At 44.9% G+C, this 19714-nt stretch overlaps 1 protein-coding gene across 1 annotated transcript in view; it reads right to left on the bottom strand.

The window, feature by feature from the left end:
* Positions 1-6117: 6117 nt before the first annotated feature.
* Positions 6118-19714, bottom strand: part of LOC115107445 (delta-like protein 4) — a 30742-nt gene continuing 17145 nt past the window's right edge. The window contains exons 9-11 of the mRNA XM_065008585.1: positions 15211-15970; positions 9587-9698; positions 6118-8897 (exon numbers count right to left, since the gene is read on the bottom strand). Of these exons, the coding sequence (XP_064864657.1) occupies positions 8892-8897; positions 9587-9698; positions 15211-15970 (878 nt within the window). The 3' untranslated portion in view covers positions 6118-8891. The remainder of the gene's footprint in view (positions 8898-9586; positions 9699-15210; positions 15971-19714) is intronic.

Here is a 19714-nt window from a genome sequence, read left to right as displayed (position 1 = left end):
GATACCTGTCGTCCCTACATTCTAACCACTAGGATACCTGCCGTTCCTACACTCTAACCACTAGGCTACCTGTCTATAACCACTAGGATACCTGCCGTCCCTACAATCCAACCACTAGGATACCTGTCGTCCCTACACTCTAACCACTAGGCTACCTGTCTATAACCACTAGGATACCTGCCGTCCCTACACTCTAACCACTAGGATACCTGCCGTCCCTACACTCTAACCACTAGGATACCTGTCGTCCCTACACTCTAACAACTAGGATACCTGTCGTCCCTACACTCTAACCACTAGGATACCTGCCGTCCCTACACTCTAACCACTAGGATACCTGTCGTCCAAACACTCTAACCACTAGGATACCTGCCGTCCCTAAACTCTAACCACTAGGATACCTGTCTCTAACCACTAGGATACCTGCCATCCCTACACTCTAACCACTAGGCTACCTGTCTCGAACCACTAGGATACCTGCCGTCCCTACACTCTAACCACTAGGCTACCTGTCTCTAACCACTAGGATACCTGCCGTCCCTACACTCTAACCACTAGGATACCGGTCATCCCTACACTCTAACCACTAGGATACCTGTCGTCCCTACTCTCTAACCACTAGGATACCTGCCGTCCCTACACTCTAACCACTAGGATACCTGTCGTCCCTACACTCTAACCACTAGGCAACCTGTCTCTAACCACTAGGATACCTGTCGTCCCTACACTCTAACCACTAGGATACCTTCGTCCCTACACTCTAACCACTAAGCTACCTGTTTCTAACCACTAGGATACCTGCCGTCCCTACACTCTAACCACTAGGATACCTGCCATCCCTACACTCTAACCACTAGGATACCTGTCTCGAACCACTAGGATACCTGCCGTCCCTACACTCTAACCACTAGGCTACCTGTCTCTAACCACTAGGATACCTGCCGTCCCTACACTCTAACCACTAGGATACCTGCCGTTCCTACACTCTAACCACTAGGATACCTGTCGTCCCTACACTCTAACCACTAGGATACCTGTCGTTCCTACACTCTAACCACTAGGATACCTGTCGTCCCTACACTCTAACCACTAGGATACCTGTCGTCCCTACACTCTAACCACTAGGATACCTGTCGTCCCTACACTCTAACCACTAGGATACCTGTCGTCCCTACACTCTAACCACTAGGATACCTGTCGTCCCTACACTCTAACCACTAGGATACCTGCCGTTCCTACACTCTAACCACTAGGCTACCTGTCTATAACCACTAGGATACCTGCCGTCCCTACAATCCAACCACTAGGATACCTGTCGTCCCTAAACTCTAACCACTAGGCTACCTGTCTATAACCACTAGGATACCTGCCGTCCCTACAATCTAACCACTAGGATACCTGCCGTCCCTACACTCTAACCACTAGGATACCTGCCGTCCCTAAACTCTAACCACTAGGATACCTGCCGTCCCTACAATCTAACCACTAGGATACCTGCCGTCCCTACACTCTAACCACTAGGATACCTGCCATCCCTAAACTCTAACCACTAGGCTACCTGTCTCTAACCACTAGGATACCTGCCGTCCCTACACTCTAACCACTAGGATACCTGTCGTCCAAACACTCTAACCACTAGGATACCTGCCGTCCCTAAACTCTAACCACTAGGATACCTGTCTCTAACCACTAGGATACCTGCCATCCCTACACTCTAACCACTAGGATACCTGTCTCGAACCACTAGGATACCTGCCGTCCCTACACTCTAACCACTAGGCTACCTGTCTCTAACCACTAGGATACCTGCCGTCCCTACACTCTAACCACTAGGATACCGGTCGTCCCTACACTCTAACCACTAGGATACCTGTTGTCCCTACTCTCTAACCACTAGGATACCTGCCGTCCCTACACTCTAACCACTAGGATACCTGTCGTCCCTACACTCTAACCACTAGGATACCTGCCGTCCCTACACTCTAACCACTAGGCAACCTGTCTCTAACCACTAGGATACCTGTCGTCCCTACACTCTAACCACTAGGATACCTGCCGTCCCTACACTCTAACCACTAGGATACCTGTCTCTAACCACTAGGATACCTGTCGTCCCTACACTCTAACCACTAGGATACCTTCGTCCCTACACTCTAACCACTAGGCTACCTGTCTCTAACCACTAGGATACCTGCCGTCCCTACACTCTAACCACTAGGATACCTGTCGTCCCTACACTCTAACCACTAGGATACCTGCCATCCCTAAACTCTAACCACTAGGCTACCTGTCTCTAACCACTAGGATACCTGCCGTCCCTACACTCTAACCACTAGGATACCTGCCGGCCCTACACTCTAACCACTAGGATACCTGTCGTCCCTACACTCTAACCACTAGGATACCTGCCGTCCCTAAACTCTAACCACTAGGCTACCTGTCTCTAACCACTAGGATACCTGCCGTCCCTACACTCTAACCACTAGGATACCTGTCATCCCTACACTCTAACCACTAGGATACCTGTCGTCCCTACACTCTAACCACTAGGATACCTGTCGTCCCTACACTCTAACCACTAGGATACCTGCTCTTCCTACACTCTAACCACTAGGATACCTGTCTCTAACCAACTAGGATACCTGTCCCTACACTCTAACCACTAGGATACCTGTCGTCCCTAACACTCTAACCACTAGGATACCTGTCGTCCCTACACTCTAACCACTAGGCTACCTGTCTATAACCACTAGGATACCTGCCGTCCCTACACTCCAACCACTAGGATACCTGTCGTCCCTACACTCTAACCACTAGGATACCTGTCTATAACCACTAGGATACCTGTCGTCCCTACACTCTAACCACTAGGATACCTGCCGTCCCTACACTCTAACCACTAGGCTACCTGTCTATAACCACTAGGATACCTGCCGTCCCCCTACAATCTAACCACTAGGATACCTGTCATCCCTACACTCTAACCACTAGGCTACCTGTCGGATTCCTACACTCTAACCACTAGGATACCTGTCGGATCCCTACACTCTAACCACTAGGATACCTGTCCTACACCCCACTACACTCTAACCACTAGGATACCTGTCATCCCTACACTCTAACCACTAGGATACCCTCCCTACACTCTAACCACTAGGATACCTGTCGTCCCTACACTCTAACCACTAGGATACCTGGTCCTACACTCTAACCACTAGGATACCTGTCGTCCCTACACTTTAACCACTAGGATACCTGCCGTTCCTACACTCTAACCACTAGGCTACCTGTCTATAACCACTAGGATACCTGCCGTCCCTACAATCCAACTACTAGGATACCTGTCATCCCTACACTCTAACCACTAGGCTACCTGTCTATAACCACTAGGATACCTGCCGTCCCTACAATCTAACCACTAGGATACCTGTCGTCCCTACACTCTAACCACTAGGATACCTGCTGTTCCTACACTCTAACCACTAGGATACCTGTCGTCCCTACACTCTAACCACTAGGATACCTGTCGTCCCTACACTCTAACCACTAGGATACCTGTCGTCCCTACACTCTAACCACTAGGATACCTGTCGTCCCTACACTTTAACCACTAGGATACCTGCCGTTCCTACACTCTAACCACTAGGCTACCTGTCTATAACCACTAGGATACCTGCCGTCCCTACAATCCAACCACTAGGATACCTGTCATCCCTACACTCTAACCACTAGGCTACCTGTCTATAACCACTAGGATACCTGCCGTCCCTACAATCTAACCACTAGGATACCTGCCGTCCCTACACTCTAACCACTAGGATACCTGTCGTCCCTACACTCTAACCACTAGGATACCTGCCGTCCCTACACTCTAACCACTAGGATACCTGTCTCTAACCACTAGGATACCTGTCGTCCAAACACTCTAACCACTAGGATACCTGCCGTCCCTACACTCTAACCACTAGGATACCTGTCTCGAACCACTAGGATACCTGCCGTCCCTACACTTTAACCACTAGGCTACCTGTCTCTAACCACTAGGATACCTGCCGTCCCTACACTCTAACCACTAGGATACCTGCCGTCCCTAAACTCTAACCACTAGGATACCTGCCGTCCCTACACTCTAACCACTAGGATACCTGTCTCTAACCACTAGGATACCTGTCGTCCAAACACTCTAACCACTAGGATACCTGCCGTCCCTAACCTCTAACCACTAGGATACCTGCCGTCCCTACACTTTAACCACTAGGCTACCTGTCTCTAACCACTAGGATACCTGCCGTCCCTACACTCTAACCACTAGGATACCTGTCTGACTTAGAGAAAAACACTAAGCATCAGATATAGTTCTTCATTATTAAAAAAACACTAATCTCACTTTTCATTCACCGGCATCAAAATGAACAACAGTTTTATTGAAGGAAAAAAATATTTTTATTCTTCAGAAGTTTTGTCCTTATAAATATCCATTATATACAAAATAATATTATAAAACATATAAAGAGCAGTTGTGTCAATCAATATTTAAATTAAACTCTGGAAATAATCATAAACAAAATGTAAAAAAAAAATGACATTGGTTCTGTAATTTCACAAAGAAATGATAGGCAGGCAGTGATATGACAGGGTCTTTCTATATGCCTTCATGTCAGGGCTGTTTGGTTACCTCCCAAATTACCTCCTATTCCCTAAATATAGTGCACTACTTTTTAAAATTATTGTTTTTATTTATCTAGGCAAATCAGTGAAGGACAAATTCTTATTTTACAATGACGGCCTGCGCCCGGCCAAACCTTAACCCGGACGACGCTGGGTCGGTCAGTGATACAGCCTGGAATCGAACCAGGGTCTGTAGTGATGACTCTAGCACATAGACAGCTGCGCCACTTGGGAGTCCAAAGGGTTCTGGTCTATAGTAGTGACTATATAGGGAATAGGGCTCTGGTCTATAGTAGTGTACTATATAGGGAATAGGGCTCTGATCTATAGTAGTGCACTATATAGGGAATAGGGCTCTGGTCTATAGTAGTGCACTATATAGGGAATAGGGCTCTGGTCTATAGTAGTGCACTATATATAGGGATTAGGGCTCTGGTCTATAGTAGTGACTATATAGGGAATAGGGCTCTGGTCTATAGTAGTGTACTATATAGGGAATAGGGCTCTGATCTATAGTAGTGCACTATATAGGGAATAGGGCTCTGGTCTATAGTAGTACCACTATATAGGGAATAGGGTTCTGGTCTATAGTAGTGCACTATATATAGGGATTAGGGCTCTGGTCTATAGTAGTGCACTATATAGGGAATAGGGCTCTGGTCTATAGTAGTGCACTATATAGGGAATAGGGCTCTGGTCTATAGTAGTACCACTATATAGGGAATAGGGCTCTGTTCTATAGTAGTGCACTGTATAGGGAATAGGGCTCTGGTCTATAGTAGTACCACTATATAGGGAATAGGGCTCTGGTCTATAGTAGTGCACTATATAGGGAATAGGGCTCTGGTCTATAGTAGTGCACTATATAGGGAATAGGGCTCTGGTCTATAGTAGTACCACTATATAGGGAATAGGGCTCTGTTCTATAGTAGTGCACTGTATAGGGAATAGGGCTCTGGTGCACTATATAGGGAATAGGGCTCTGGTCTATAGTAGTACCACTATATAGGGAATAGGGCTCTGGTCTATAGTAGTACCACTATATAGGGAATAGGGCTCTGGTCTATAGTAGTACCACTATATAGGGAATAGGGCTCTGCTCTATAGTAGTACCACTATATAGGGAATAGGGCTCTGGTCTATAGTAGTACCACTATATAGGGAATAGGGCTCTGTTCTATAGTAGTGCACTGTATATGGAATAGGGCTCTGGTGCACTATATAGGGAATAGGGCTCTGGTCTATAGTAGTACCACTATATAGGGAATAGGGCTCTGGTCTATAGTAGTACCACTATATAGGGAATAGGGCTCTGCTCTATAGTAGTACACTATATAGGGAATAGGGCTCTGGTCTATAGTAGTACCACTATATAGGGAATAGGGCTCTGGTCTATAGTAGTGCCACTATATAGGGAATAGGGCTCTGGTCTATAGTAGTGTAGGGCTATAGTAGTGTACTATATAGGGAATAGGGCTCTGGTCTATAGTAGTACCACTATATAGGGAATAGGGCTCTGCTCTATAGTAGTACACTATATAGGGAATAGGGCTCTGGTCTATAGTAGTACCACTATATAGGGAATAGGGCTCTGGTCTATAGTAGTGCCACTATATAGGGAATAGGGCTCTGGTCTATAGTAGTACCACTATATAGGGAATAGGGCTCTGCTCTATAGTAGTACCACTATATAGGGAATAGGGCTCTGGTCTATAGTAGTACCACTATATAGGGAATAGGGCTCTGTTCTATAGTAGTGCACTGTATAGGGAATAGGGCTCTGGTGCACTATATAGGGAATAGGGCTCTGGTCTATAGTAGTACCACTATATAGGGAATAGGGCTCTGGTATATAGTAGTACCACTACATAGGGAATAGGGCTCTGGTCTATAGTAGTGCCACTATATAGGTAATAGGGCTCTGGTCTATAGTAGTACCACTATATAGGGAATAGGGCTCTGGTCTATAGTAGTACCACTATATAGGGAATAGGGCTCTGGTCTATAGTAGTACCACTATATAGGGAATAGGGCTCTGCTCTATAGTAGTACACTATATAGGGAATAGGGCTCTGGTCTATAGTAGTACCACTATATAGGGAATAGGGCTCTGGTCTATAGTAGTGCCACTATATAGGGAATAGGGCTCTGGTCTATAGTAGTGCCACTATATAGGGAATAGGGCTCTGGTCTATAGTAGTGTACTATATAGGGAATAGGGCTCTGGTCTATAGTAGTACCACTATATAGGGAATAGGGCTCTGCTCTATAGTAGTACACTATATAGGGAATAGGGCTCTGGTCTATAGTAGTGCCACTATATAGGGAATAGGGCTCTGGTCTATAGTAGTGTACTATATAGGGAATAGGGCTCTGGTCTATAGTAGTGTACTATATAGGGAATAGGGCTATGGTCTATAGTAGTGTACTATATAGGGAATAGGGCTCTGGTCTATAGTAGTACACTATATAGGGAATAGGGCTCTGGTCTATAGTAGTGTACTATATAGGGAATAGGGCTCTGGTCTATAGTAGTGTACTATATAGGGAATAGGGCTATGGTCTATAGTAGTGTACTATATAGGGAATAGGGCTCTGGTCTATAGTAGTACACTATATAGGGAATAGGGCTCTGGTCTATAGTAGTGTACTATATAGGGAATAGGGCTCTGGTCTATAGTAGTGTACTATATAGGGAATAGGGCTATGGTCTATAGTAGTGTACTATATAGGGAATAGGGCTCTGGTCTATAGTAGTGTACTATATAGGGAATAGGGCTCTGGTCTATAGTAGTGTACTATATAGGGAATAGGGCTATGGTCTATAGTAGTGTACTATATAGGGAATAGGGCTCTGGTCTATAGTAGTGTACTATATAGGGAATAGGGCTCCATTTGGGATATATCCTCCTCCTCCAAATTCCTGTTGATGGAAAAACATTTTTTTCCCCACCTGTGTTTTTCTTTGTGCTCCGTGGAGAGACAAGTGTTTAGTTTTAGCATTGAAACTCTTGTTTAGGCTTCTAGTCATTTTGGGCCGCATCTTTTCACCCAGTTGCATGGAATGAAAAAGTCTGGAAAAGTCCGACCAGGCGTTTTGTTCGGAGTGACTGACAGTTGAGACGTTTGTTCAGTCAGACATTCATCGTTCTCAGTGGTTAGTCTGTGGTTAGTCTGTGGTTAGTCTGTGGTTAGTCTGTGGTTAGTCTGTGGTTTTCATCAACTAGTCAGTCGGTTGTTTGCGGTTGGTTGGTCAGTTTCAGCGAGTTGGCTCCACCCTGGACCTTGGGTCTTGCATAGCTGGTGAATGATGCTGGCTAGGGATTAAAGATCTCAGGCACCTCCATTTTGATTAGTTGGCTGTCGAAGTCCCCATGATTAGGTCGGGCAGGGGTCAACTGAGAGGTCAGGGGTCAACTACGAGCTCCGGGCCATTTGTCTTGTTTCACCTAGTCTCTCCTCCATTGCTGCCAATGACAGATGAGTTCAGTTCAAGTTTGTTGTTTTGCTTGCTGACATTCAAGTTCAGTCAGTCTTTTAACCATTTTACCAGTTGATTTAACCATTTGTTTAACCGTTCCCAGAAGTCAATAGGTTCATGACCGCTACTGTACACGTTTTGTATACAAACACTCGGTCAATAAAGTGTTCATTAGTTTGTTTACAGAGAAGAGGAGAAGGTTCGTCCATCTCTGTCTCATCGTCTCTCTCTCGCCATCTCTCAAGTGTTCCAGAGCAGCAGTGACATCGGCAGTGACATCGGCAGTGACATCACTAGTGACATCGGCAGTGACATCGGCAGTGACATCGGCAGTGACATCAGCAGTGACATCGGCAGTGACATCACTAGTGACATCGGCAGTGACATCGGCAGTGACATCACTAGTGACATCGGCAGTGACATCACCAGTGACATCGGCAGTGACATCACTAGTGACATCGGCAGTGACATCACCAGTGACATCGGCAGTGACATCGGCAGTGACATCGGCAGTGACATCACCAGTGACATCGGCAGTGACATCGGCAGTGACATCACCAGTGACATCACCAGTGACATCGGCAGTGACATCAGCAGTGACATCAAAAGGTGACATCAGAAACAGTCTCCAGTCTTTTCTCAGATTTTTTTGTAAACAATCCAGAAAAAAAAAGAAAAAAAAATTCTGCCTCGATTGTGTTTCTCCTCTATCGCTCCCTCGCTTCTTCATACCCCTCGCAGCTTATACCTGGGGAGGAAGAGAGGAAAAAGGCTTAGAGGCAAGCTGTGGGAACTGGGGAAAACAGTGAGTGAACATCACAGTTGTGTTATCTATTCTTACGGGTATGCTATATGTTTTTGCTTGGCTCATCCTGCTTTCAATTACACTCAGCGCTTCTATGTTAAAACATAGGGCTTTGAAGCTTTAAAACGTATCAAAACCATATGCATAGGCTTGTGTTCCAAGCACGAGACTATGCAACACTAAAGCTTTAAACGTAGCATGTGCAGAGCGAGAGCAGTCCAGGGGATCCATCTCTGTGGGGTGAATGGGTGTGTTTCTGGGACACTGTATCCCCTTTTTCCAGGCCATCAAATTGTCAGTTTGAAGAACAGTGATTTGATACACTTTTATAGTTGAGTGAGATCACTTCCATATGAGATTATTTCGCCATATTGACCTGGCATACATGATGACGCCATATAGGCGTACAGGATATTTCCCTGGTTTATGTTTAAGAAAAATAATATGTCGTACTTCCACAATGTGTATCTATAAAATAACTAAAACATAACATCACCAAGAATAAATGTACAGCATTTGTAATTGACAATAAGTGTGATATGAAACGCTGTAGAGGGAAACCGCAAAATATGTACTGATGAAAAAGTATATATATTTTTTTTTTTGGGGGGGGGGTATGTATTTATCCTTACCTCTGTTGCTATGACGCACGCCCTCCGCTCCTCTCCTATAACAAAGACGGACTGGTAGATCTGAGCGTCTCGAGGGGAACATATCGTTGATATCCTACACTCCGACTTTTCACTGCAAAACACCATAAATCAACACACACACTCAGTCAGTCCACCTTAAAAGTAGAAGCATATGGTCAAACGAGGCGATGCATCGGGAAATCTACTGATGGGGGTGGGAAAGAATGTACAGGGAGACAGCGGTATAGAGAGGGAGAACATGTCAATGGGGGATTCTCCAGAAGAGGTATAAAATGGCTGTCCCATCCCATAATAACTCAAAGAAATCTCAAATTTAGGACAATTATTTACATCGTGATATGTTCTAATTCAATCCAAGACGAGAAAAAAACATATTGTTACGATAATATAGTACAAAGTCATTGTTTACACACAGGTGGCTGTCTACCTTACTGTAATCCACTGAGCCCTACCTTACTGTAATCCACTGAGCCCTACTTTACTGTAATCCACCGAACCCTACCTTACTGTACTCTCCTGAACCATACCTTACTGTAATACACCGAACCCTACCTTACTGTAATCCGCTGAGCCCTACCTTACTGTAATCCACTGAAACCTACTTTACTGTACTCTTCTGAACCCTACCTTACTGTACTCTTCTGAACCCTACCTTACTGTAATCCACTGAACCCTACCTTACTGTACTCTCCTGAACACTACCTTGCTGTACTCTCCTGAACGCTACCTTACTGTACTCTTCTGAACCCTACCTTACTGTACTCTTCTGAACCCTACCTTACTGTACTCTTCTGAACCCTACCTTACTGTACTCTTCTGAACCCTACCTTACTGTACTCTCCTGAACCCTACCTTACTGTAATCCACTGAGCCCTACCTTACTGTAATCCACTGAAACCTACTTTACTGTACTCTCCTGAACCCTACCTTACTGTACTCTCCTGAACACTACCTTGCTGTACTCTCCTGAACCCTACCTTACTGTACTCTTCTGAACCCTACCTTACTGTACTCTCCTGAACCCTACCTTACTGTACTCTTCTGAACCCTACCTTACTGTAATCCACTGAACCCTACCTTACTGTACTCTCCTGAACACTACCTTGCTGTACTCTCCTGAACCCTACCTTACTGTACTCTTCTGAACCCTACCTTACTGTACTCTCCTGAACCCTACCTTACTGTACTCTCCTGAACACTACCTTGCTGTACTCTCCTGAACCCTACCTTACTGTACTCTCCTGAACACTACCTTGCTGTACTCTCCTGAACCCTACCTTACTGTAATCCACTGAACTCTACATTACTGTAATCCACTGAACCCTACTTTACTGTACTCTCCTGAACCCTACCTTACTGTAATCCACTGAACCCTACCTTACTGTACTCTTCTGAACCCTACCTTGCTGTAATCCACTGAACCCTACCTTACTGTACTCTCCTGAACCCTACCTTACTGTAATCCACTGAATCCTACCTTACTGTACTCTCCTGAACACTACCTTACTGTAATCCACTGAACCCTACCTTGCTGTAATCCACTGAACCCTACTCCATTGTTCCCTACTCTACTGTACCCTATTATACTGTACCCTACTCTACTCTACTGTACCCTATTATACTGTACCCTACTCTACTCAATTATACCCAATTATACTGTACCCTACTCTACTATACTGTACCCTACTCTACTCAATTATACCCTATTCTACTGTACCCAATTATACTGTACCCTCTACTGTACACTATTATACTGTACCCTCTACTCTCCTGTGCTGTACCCTACTCCACTGTACCCACCTATACTCTACTCTACTGTACCCTCCTCTACTGTGCTGTACCCTACTCTACTGTACCCTCCTCTACTCTACTGTACCCTCCTCTACTGTGCTGTACCCTACTCCACTGTACCCACCTATACTCTAGTCTACTGTACCCTCCTCTACTTTGCTGTACCCTACTCTACTGTACTCTCCTCTACTCTACTGTACCCCCCTCTACTCTACTGTACTCTCCTCTACTCTGATGTACCCTCCTCTACTGTGCTGTACCCTACTCTACTCTACTGTACCCTACTCTACTGTACCCTATTCCAATACACTCTACCCTACTTTACTGTACCCTACTCTACTGTACCCTATTCCAATATACTCTACCCTACTTTACTGTACCCTACTCTACTGTACCCTATTCCAATATACTCTACCCTACCTTACTGTACCCTGCTCTACTGTACCCTATTCCAATACACTCGACTGTACTCTACTCTACTCCATTATACCCTACTCTACTGTGCCCTACTCTACTATACCCTAATTCTACTCTACTGTACCCTACTCTACTGTAGCCTACTATACTCTGCTGTACTCTACTGTACTCTACTGTACCCTACTATACTCTGCTGTACTCTACTGTACTCTACTGTACCCTACTATACTCTGCTGTACTCTACTGTACCCTACTATACTCTACTGTACTCTACTGTACCCTACTATACTCTGCTGTACTCTACTGTACTCTACTGTACCCTACTATACTCTGATGTACTCTACTGTACCCTACTGTGCCCTCCTGTACTCTACTGTACTCTACTGTACCCTACTATACTCTGCTGTACTCTACTGTACCCTACTGTGCCCTCCTGTACTCTGCTGCACTCTACTGTACCCTACTATACTCTGCTGTACTCTACTGTACTCTGCTGTACACTACTGTACTCTACTGTACCCTACTATACTCTGCTGTACTCTACTGTACTCTACTGTACCCTACTATACTCTGCTGTACTCTACTGTACCCTACTGTGCCCTCCTGTACTCTACTCTACCCTACTGTACTCTACTGTACTCTACTGTAGTCTACTGTACTCTACTGTACCCTACCCTACTGTACCCTACTGTACTGTACCCTACTGTACTCTACTGTACTGTACCCTACTGTACTCTACTGTACCCTGCTGTACTCTACTGTACCCTACCCTACTGTACCCTATTGTACTCTACTGTACCCTACCCTACTGTACCATACTCTACTGCACCCTACTCTACTGTACCCTACTGTACTCTACCCTACTGTACTCTACCCTGCTGTACTCTACCCTACTGTACTCTACTCTACTGTACCCTACTCTACTGTACCCTACTGTACCCTACTCTACTGTACTCTACCCTACTGTACTCTACTCTACTGTAGCCTACTGTACCCTACTCTACTGTACCCTACTGTACCCTACCCTACTGTACTCCACCCTACTGTACTCTACTCTACTGTACCATACTCTACTGTACCCTACTGTACCCTACTCTACTCTACTGTACTCTACCCTACTGTACTCTACTGTAGCCTACTCTACTGTACCCTACTCTACTGTACTCTACTGTACCCTCCTCTACTGTACTCTACTCTACTGTACTGTACTCTACTCAAGCTTACTCTACTTTACTTTCTTACAATTGAAGCAACGGCCTCTGGACTCTGGATCAGTGGTCTTGGTCTATAAACCACATACATTTGGTCTGATTGATTACGCTGCCGGACCCGGGTTTGAGAGTCACAAGATTAACTTGTCATGGTGTCAACTCACTGGTTTTGATCTTGGGACCAATGTCCTGGTATAAATCTTGGCTCTAGGATATGACCTTTGTTTTTTGGTTTACTAGCCATAGGCAATCCAATTTGAAGACAATACTCTCTGATCATTGGCTGACCACTTCCAACAAGTCGGCTACTTTAAAATGGTGGCAGCCCCATAAACTCAACATCTATAGTAAAAATAGTTATATCCATATAGAGTCCTCTATGTATCTCTATGATCGACAGTTGTCACTGAAATGCCTGTTATTTTGAACTAAATAAAAGTAGGTAAAGAATTTGAAAAATTTGAACATTGAAACATCATTAATAAGATGCATAATTCAATCAATCCACAAGTTTCAGATTCATACAATCAACATTGAACATTTGACAGAAAAAGAGAATATTTCTCTAAATTCAATTTAAAGGATTTTTAGAATCAGTTTTAAAATAATGTTTTTTTTACTAATTTGTTAATTAGCAAAACAAATCATTTAAAAAAAAATGTAACACAAGGTTAATCAAAATGATTACTACTGTGTATGGTTCTACCTTTACTGAGACTTTTCCACTGTTTAGGTAGTGACCATGTGTGAGGTATCTAGACGTATCTACCTGACATGTCCTGTAACACCTGTGATGAAAGTTTGGATAAAATAATCAGACTTTTTAAAGTTGTTTTTTTGCCACCCCCAATTACCACTTCTGTACGATCACCCTTCAACACACAGAGAGACAGGGAGGGGAGTATGGCTCAGCAACAGTCAAATATATTCATGAGTGAGTGGGTGGGTGGGTGAATGAGTGGGTGAGTGGGTGGGTGGGTGGGTGTGTGGGTGGGTGAATGAGTGGGTGAGTGAGTGGGTGGGTGGGTGTGTGGGTGGGTGAATGAGTGGGTGAGTGTGTGGGTGGGTGGGTGTGGGGTGGGTGAATGAGTGGGTGAGCGGGTGGGTGAATGAGTGGGTGAGCGGGTGGGTGAATGAGTGGGTGTGTGGGTGGGTGAATGAGTGGGTGTGTGGGTGGGTGAATGAGTGGGTGTGTGGGTGGGTGTGTGGGTGGGTGAATGAGTGGGTGGGTGAATGAGTGGTTGGGTGAGTGGGGGTTTCAGAAAAGATGTAGAGCCCATAGAATGGCCTTTATCTTTTACACATATTGAACTACGGCTGTAAGTATAGAGCCATAAGTATAGAGCTGTTAGTATAGAGCTGTAAGTATAGAGCTGTTAGTATAGAGCTGTAAGTATAGAGCTGTTAGTATAGAGCTGTAAGTACAGAGATGTAAGTATAGAGCTGTACTGAAACAGTTTCCTAGAGCTGTAAGTATAGAGCTGTACTGAAACAGTTTCCTAGAGCTGTAAGTATAGAGCTGTACTGAAACAGTTTCCCAGAGCTGTAAGTATAGAGCTGTAAGTATAGAGCTGTAAGTATAGAGCTGTACTGAAACACTTTCCCAGAGCTGTAAGTATAGAGCTGTAAGTATAGAGCTGTTAGTATAGAGCTGTAAGTATAGAGTTGTAAGTATAGAGCTGTAAGTATAGAGCTGTAAGTATAGAGCTGTTAGTATAGAGCTGTAAGTATAGAGTTGTAAGTATAGAGCTGTTAGTATAGAGCTGTTAGTATAGAGCTGTAAGTACAGAGATGTAAGTATAGAGCTGTACTGAAACAGTTTCCTAGAGCTGTAAGTATAGAGCTGTACTGAAACTGTTTCCTAGAGCTGTAAGTATAGAGCTGTAAGTATAGAGCTGTTAGAATAGAGCCGTAAGTATAGAGCTGTACTGAAACAGTTTCCTAGAGCTGAAAGTATAGAGCTGAAAGTATAGAGCTGTAAGTATAGAGCTGTAAGTATAGAGCTGATACTATAGAGCTGTAAGTATAGAGCTGTTAGTAGCCTATGTCTCAATGTGTCATTGCAGAAGCAGTTGGCTAGTTCTTCATGTTTGCAGATGTGGTCTAACATTTCAAAATCAAGATAAAAATCATCGAAAAGCTTAATTTAGACAACAACAACAACAACAAGAATGGATTTCTTACCTGTACATTCTACCCAGAGGTATTTTCTCTTCTAAACACGTGTCATAGATCACATGACTTTTGCTTCTATCCTCTTGCGACGTATCATCTTTCAACTCCTTCGACTTTGCGTTACTATACGAGTCCAATTGATAGTTCTTATGGATGAAGTTTGACTTCTCTGATTCGCAGTCCACCTCCAGTCCAACCTTCTGATTGGTGTTCTTCAGCTGGGAGGCGGGGATTAGGTTATCCCTCTGTACATCTGATAGGTTGTTCATGGTCTCCCCATCTCCCCTGTCCCTGCCGGTCCGCCTGTGGATGTGCCGTAGAGCAAGCCCAACCATGCATAGCAGCACCAGTAATGCAACCAGCCCTACAGCCAAGGAAACTGCCGCCCACTGGAAGCCATCTTGGCTCTCTCCATTGATCCTCTCCCCGCCCACCGGCAGGGTCACAGCAAAGAACTGGCAGTGTGATCCGGTAAAGCCGACGGGACAGATACAGGTGGCAGGGGGTTTCCCCGGCCCCCCTCCCCCGGTGCAGAGCCCTCCGTTAAGACAGGGGTTGCTGGAGCACTCGTACAGGCCACGGTCGCAGTTTCGTCCGACGTACCCTTGGGGGCAGTGACAGGTGTAGTCGTTGATACGGTCCAGGCAGGTCCCTCCGTTGGCGCAGGGGTTCCCGGCACACTCGTTGATGTTGATCTCGCAGCGCTGGCCGGTGAAACCGGAGCGACAGCTACACAGACGCACGCCACCGTGGATCAAACACAGACCGCCTGGAGAGAGAGACACAGGGGGTCAGGGGTCAGGGTCTTGGGGGAGAGAACAGGCATGCAGACACACACAATTGGCCCTGTCCAGAAACAGTCACTACACCACTGCATCACTACACACTACACCACTACATCACTACACCACTACGTCACTACACACTACACCACTACATCACGACACACTACACCACTACATCACTACACTACTACGTCACTACACACTACACCACTACACCACTACATCACTACACCACTACGTCATTACACACTACACCACTACATCACTACACACTACATCACTACACACTACACCACTACACCACTACATCACTACACCACTACGTCATTACACACTACCCCACTACATCACTACACACTACATCACTACACACTACATCACTACACCACTACACCACTACACACTACACCACTACATCACTACACACTACATCACTACACACTACACCACTACATCACTACACCACTACATCACTACACCACTACGTCATTACACACTACACCACTACATCACTACACACTACACCACTTCATCACTACACACTACACCACTACGTCACTACACCACTACGTCACTACACCACTACATCACTACACCACTACGTCACTACACCACTACATCACTACACCACTACGTCATTACACACTACACCACTACATCACTACACACTACACCACTACACCACTACACACTACACCACTACACCACTACACACTACACCACTACATCACTACATCACTACACACTACACCACTACGTCATTACACACTACACCACTACATCACTACACACTACACCACTACACCACTACACCACTACACCACTACACCACTACATCACTACACCACTACACCACTACACCATCACTACACACTACACCACTATACACTACAAACTACACCACTACACCACTATACACTACACCACTACACACTACTTCCCACTACACCACGACATCACTACACCACTACATCACTACACACTACACCACTACACCACTACATCACTACACCACTACACACTACACCACTACACACTACACACTACTTCACTACATACTACACCACTACACTACTTCCCACTACACACTACACCACTACACACTACACCACTACACACTACACCACTACATACTACACCACTACACCACTAGACCACTACACCACTACACACTACACCACTACATACTACACCACTACACCACTAGACCACTACACACTACACCACTACACACTACACCACTACATACTACACCACTACACCACTACGTCACTACACACTACACCACTGCACACTACACCACTACACACTACACCACTACATCCCACTACACACTACACACTACACCACTACACAATACACTACTACATCACTAAACCACACTACACACACTACACCACTACACCACTACACACACTACACCACTACACACTAAACCACACACTACACCACTACACACTACACCACTACACACTACACCACTACACACTACATACTACACCACTACATACTACACCACTACACCACTACACACTACACCACTACACACTACATACTACACCACTACACCACTACACCACTACACACTACACCACTACATACTACACCACTACACACACACCACTACACCACTACACCACTACACCACTACACCACTACACACTACACACTATATACTACACCACTACACACTAAAACCACTACATACCACTACACCACTACATACTACACCACTACACCACTACATACTACACCAATACACCACTACATACTACACCACTACACCACTACACCACTACATACTACACCACTACATACATACACACACTACATACTACACCAATACACCACTACATACACCAATACACCACTACACCACTACACCACTACACACTACACACTACACCACTACACCACTACATACTACACCAATTCATACTACACCAATACACCACTACACCACTACACACTACACAATACACCACTACACCACTACATAATACACCACTACATACTACACACTACACCACTACACCACTACACACTACACACTACACTACACCACTACACACTACACACTACACCACTACACCACTACATAATACACCACTACATACTACACCAATACACCACTACATACTACACCACTATATACTACACCACTACACACTAAACCACTACACCACTACACCACTACATACTACACCACTACACCACTACATACTACACCAATACACCACTACATACTACACCACTACACCACTACACCACTACATACTACACTACATACTACACCACTACATACTACACCACTACACCACTACATACTACACCACTACACCACTACACCACTACACACTACACACTACACCACTACACCACTACATACTACACCACTACATACTACACCCAATACACCACTACACCACTACACACTACACACTACACCACTACACCACTACACCACTACATAATACACCACTACATACTACACACTACACCACTACACCACTACACACTACACACTACACCACTACACACTACACACTACACCACTACACCACTACATAATACACCACTACATACTACACCAATACACCACTACATACTACACCACTACATACACACTACACCACTACATACTACACCACTACACCACTACATACATACACCACTACACCACTACATACTACACCACTACATACTACACACTACACCACTACACCACTACACACTACACACTACACCACTACACACTACACCACTACACCACTACATAATACACCACTACATAATACACCACTACATACACACCACTACATACTACACCACTACATACTACACCAATACACCACTACATACTACACCACTACATACTACACCACTACACCACTACATACTACACCACTACATACTACACCACTACACCAATACACCACTACATACTACACCACTACATACTACACCACTACACCACTACACCACTACATACTACACCACTACACCACTACACCACTACACTACACCACTACACCACTACACCACTACACCACTACACCACTACATACTACACCACTACACCACTACACACTACACACTACACCACTACACCACTACACCAACTACACCACTACACCAATACACCACTACACCACTACATACTACACCACTACACCACTACACCACACACTACACCACTACACCAATACACCACTACACCACTACATACTACACCACTACATAATACACCACTACATACTACACCAATACACCAATACACCACTACACCACTACACCACTACACCAATACACCACTACATACTACACCACTACACCACTACACCACTACACCTACACCACTACACACTACACCACTACACCACTACACCACTACATACTACACCACTACTACACCACTAATCACCACTACACTACATACTACACTACACCACTACACACAATACACCACTACACCACTACATACTACACCACTACACCACTACACCACTACATACTACACCACTACACCACTACACCACTACATACTACACACTACACCACTACACCACTACATACTACACCACTACATACTACACCACTACACCACTACACCAATACACACTACACCACTACATACTACACCACTACACCACTACATACTACACCACTACACCACTACACCACTACACCACTACATACTACACCACTACATACTACACACTACACCA

The sequence above is a fragment of the Oncorhynchus nerka genome, linkage group LG24 (genome assembly GCF_034236695.1).
Source record: "Oncorhynchus nerka isolate Pitt River linkage group LG24, Oner_Uvic_2.0, whole genome shotgun sequence".
NCBI lineage: Eukaryota > Metazoa > Chordata > Actinopteri > Salmoniformes > Salmonidae > Oncorhynchus > Oncorhynchus nerka.
This window is presented reverse-complemented; position numbering and strand designations above follow the sequence as displayed.